Here is a 3951-nt window from a genome sequence, read left to right on the forward strand (position 1 = left end):
TACTCTGAAAATGCTACCTTCGGAAGCATTTTGGAGCACTAATTTTATTTTGCCACGACTTCCAGTGATTTCGTGCTGAAATTTCTCAAGCTCTTAGAATATTTGTCAAAGTTTGCCACAAAAAATAATTATATTTTTTTAACATTTTTAAAATGTTTTTCGAGTTATTGTTCATCCCTATAAGCTCGGATGTGGAAGGGCACTTTGCCTTTTTGCGTGGTTATTAAGAGAGCGCGACCCCGATAAACTGAGCGACTTTTGGTGCTCCACGTTTCCCGGCAAACCACTTCCACTCCACACCATCCCGCGCCTTGGCCTCGCCCCCATCTTGCATGCAAGCATCGAACGCCATGGAAGAAAATTCCCCATTCCGCACTTGCCTTGCTTCCTTCGCCCTCTGCTCCACGAGCGCCGGCCACCGATGTCGCTGGCGGGGGAGGTCGCTGTCAACAGAAGCCTCTACTGCTTGGAGCCCAACTCCCGGCCCACCTCCTCCGGCGTCTTCGCCGGCGACGACCCCCTCAAGTTCTACTTCCCCCTCCTCCTCTACCACATCTGCATCATCTTCATCCTCTCCCAGGCCATGTACGCCGTGTTCCGCCGTGTCGGCATCCCGCTGGTCATCTCCCAGATCCTCGTACGTGCGCTCCCTGGCCATTGTTGTCCGCGATTCATCGAGCTAGCCTCTGGTTGATTGATTGGTTAATTACTAATTGCACAGATGGATCTCCATGCTATGTATAGGCCGGCGCGCTGCTGGGGCCGTCGTTCCTGGGCCACTACCTCCCGCACGTCGGCGAGATCTTCGCCACGCCCAGGGGCTGGGTGCAGATCAACACGGTCGGCGGCTACGCCTTCACGCTCCACATCTTCACCATCGGCGTCAAGACGGACCTCGGCATGATCGTCAAGTCCGGGAAGAAGGCCATCGCCATCGCCGTCCTTGGCACCGCCGCCCCGCACCTCGCCATGTACGTCACGGCCCTCGCGCTCAGCGAACGCATCCCCAAGCAATGGACCGACACCTTCCTCCTCACCAACCTTAACTCCTGGTGGTCGCTCTCGGCCTTCATCGTCGTCTGCTGCACGCTGGATGACCTCCACCTTCTCTCCTCCAAGCTCGGCCGCCTCGCCATGTCCGCCGCCCTCATCGGAGACTTCGCCAACACCTTCGCCATCGCCGGCGTCACGTCCTACCTCCTCCAGGCAAGCCCCGAGGAGAAGCTGCAGCGGATTGGCTTCGCCTCCTCGCTCTCGTTCACCATCTTCATCGCGCTCATGGGGCTGGTGGCGCGGCCGGTGATCCTGCGGCTGATCAGGGACGTGCCAGAGGGCGGCATCCTCTCCGAGTCCCGCCTTGTCGCCGTGCTGCTCATCTCCATCACGTGCAGCTTCGCCGGCGAGCTCCTCGGCCTCCACGCGACGTACGGGCCGTTCATGCTGGGGCTCATGCTCCCCGGCGGCGCCCCGCTGGGTGTGACCCTGGCGGAGCGGCTGGACCGGCTCGTCGCCGGCGTGCTGACGCCGCTGCTCATCGCGCAGGGAGGGATGCGGATGAACGTCCACATGATCACGGACGCCTCCACCTGCGGCCTGCTGGAGGTGTTCTTGGTCGTCGGCATCCTCGCCAAGTTTGTGGCGTGCATGGTGCCGTGCTTGTACTGCCAGATACCGGTCCGGGAGTCCGTGGCCGTCGGCCTCATGATGAACTTCAAGGGCATCACGGAGGTGGTGTACGCCTCGGCCTTCATGGACTCCAAGGTGCTGGACGACGAGGCGTACGCGGCCTTCATGATGAACGTGCTGGTGGTCGGCGCCGCCACAGGGGCGGCGGTCAAGTACATGTACCACCCGGAGGAGAAGTACGTGGCGAACCAGCGGCGCACGGTGGAGAGCAAGAAGGTCGGCGAGGAGCTCCGGGTGCTGGCGTGCGTGCACTCGCAGGTGGACGTGGCGCCGGTGGTGGCGCTGCTTGATGCGGCCAGCCCGACGCCGACGACGCCCGTCTCGGTGTACCTCCTCCACCTTCTGCCGCTCGCCGGGCTCACCAGCTCCGTGCTCCGCTCCTTCAAGCACAGCGACCGGCACTGCGTCCCGACGGGGTCCAAGGCCACCGAGTCGGATCGCGTCGTCAACGCCTTCCAGTTCTTCGTGGAGCAGCGGCAGCAGGGCTCGTCGTCGCTGCTGCCGTACGTGTGCATCGCGCCCTACGCCACCATGCACAACGACGTGTGCACCGTCGCGCTCGACAAGCGCGCCATGCTCATCATCGTGCCCTTCCACAAGCGCCTCGCCATCGACGGCTCCGTGGAGCCCACGTCGCCCAACGCCGGCGCCATCCAGGACACCAACATCAACATACTCAACTACGCGCCCTGCTCCGTCGCCATCCTCGTCGACCGCGGCAGCCTCTCCGGCGTGGCCAGCACCGCCTCCATCGACCCCATCGACGGCCTGTTCCCGCACCGCGTCGCCATGTACTTCCTCGGCGGGCCGGACGACCGGGAGGCCATGGCGCTGGCGGCCTACATGGCCGAGGACGCGCCCATCGGCCTCACCGTCTTCCGCTTCCTGCTGCCCATAGAGTGGCAGCAGCGACTGGACCCCGAGGAGGACGAGCTGGACGACGAGGCCACGCAGGAGTTCGTCGACCGCTGGGTGGACGACAACCGGGTCATGTACACCCAGCACACCGTCGGCGGCTCCCACGAGATGGTGGACGTCATCCGGAACACCAGCGTCGCCTTCGACCTGCTCGTCGTCGGCCGGCGAGCCGACAGCCTCGAGTCGCCGCTCACGGCCGGCATATCGGACTGGAGCGAGCACCTGGAGCTCGGCGTTCTCGGGGACCTGCTCGCCTCCGCCGACTTTGGCTCCCGCTTGTCCACGCTGGTGGTGCAGCAGCAGACCAGGGCGGCCGCCGGTGAGCTCTACCCCGTTTGATTTGAGCACCCCAGTCGTAATCATATTTATTTAACTACGTACAACCTCCTGGAGTGTAGTTGTGTTTGTAAATTTGTAATCGTAATTAACCTCATGTAGTAACATCTTGGAGGCTAGGTCCTACTTACTGTATTTGACACAGATTTCAGTACTAATAGAAATTCAGGCCGGCACACAATGGCATCCGCATCATACGTTCCAGATTACCGAAATATACAATAGAGAATGATGAAAACGTTTTCAGAATCGCAAAAGTCTTGCTGCCGATGACAATGGGCATTCAGAAAGGTTGCAGACTTCCAGTTCAGCCACAAGCATTAGTTCTGATGTCTCGCTTCAAAGCAAATAATGACCGCAACAATCTGGAGAGTACAATATTCTTCCAGTAACAGTTTTCAGAATCTTCAGAACAATCAATAAAGTTGAGCAAAACTCAAATTGGGATAGGTAACATCAAAGACGGCAATACAGTTCAGTAACTTCAGAGCTAATGGAGGACTGATCAACCATTGACATAACAGTTCCGCGAAAAAACAAATATTCAGTGGTTAAAGCAAGGAATGGATCAAAGAACAGCGCGAATAAAAAGAAAAAAGACCTAAACCCAATACCGGAGTTGCTAGGCCAGCTGACTTGGCAAGAAATGCCATGTTGCAACTTTGAAGCAAACATAATAACATCACGAGTACGATGGTACCATGACTGAAGCAAAGAACATGCACAATATTAATGATACTAGGTCACAAACATGAATGACAACAGCTATATGAGGCTGTAACTTGATTACGGAGTAATGAAACAGCGCACATAAAATAATAATTTGAGAATACTTGTCTGGTGGAGAACGTACCGGGTAATGTCTCTAATTGCAGCCCCAGACCGTTGTTTCAGAAAATTCAAGTGGAAGCGAAGGATTGGGTCACGCAGGACATAAGCGGGCAGTGGCACTTGTTGAGCGACCTCTAGAACCAGACTGTTACTTGTAGCTTACTCACTCTACCCCCCCCC

General features: G+C 57.7%; 1 protein-coding gene across 2 annotated transcripts; it reads left to right on the plus strand.

Annotated features, from left to right (window-relative positions):
• Positions 1 to 295: 295 nt before the first annotated feature.
• Positions 296 to 3121, plus strand: LOC119299487 (cation/H(+) antiporter 15-like). 2 transcript variants are annotated; one of them, XM_037576704.1, is made up of 2 exons: positions 296 to 637; positions 745 to 3121. In XM_037576704.1, the coding sequence occupies exons 1-2, from the start codon at positions 422 to 424 to the stop codon at positions 2941 to 2943; spliced, it is 2415 nt and encodes an 804-aa protein (XP_037432601.1). In that variant the 5' UTR covers positions 296 to 421; the 3' UTR covers positions 2944 to 3121. The 2 variants fall into 2 exon arrangements, with proteins under 2 accessions (XP_037432601.1, XP_037432602.1); XM_037576705.1 differs by having other exon boundaries at positions 521 to 637; positions 722 to 3121.
• Positions 3122 to 3951: the final 830 nt, after the last annotated feature.

This window comes from Triticum dicoccoides, chromosome 5A (assembly GCF_002162155.2).
Source record: "Triticum dicoccoides isolate Atlit2015 ecotype Zavitan chromosome 5A, WEW_v2.0, whole genome shotgun sequence".
Taxonomy (NCBI): Eukaryota; Viridiplantae; Streptophyta; class Magnoliopsida; order Poales; family Poaceae; genus Triticum; species Triticum dicoccoides.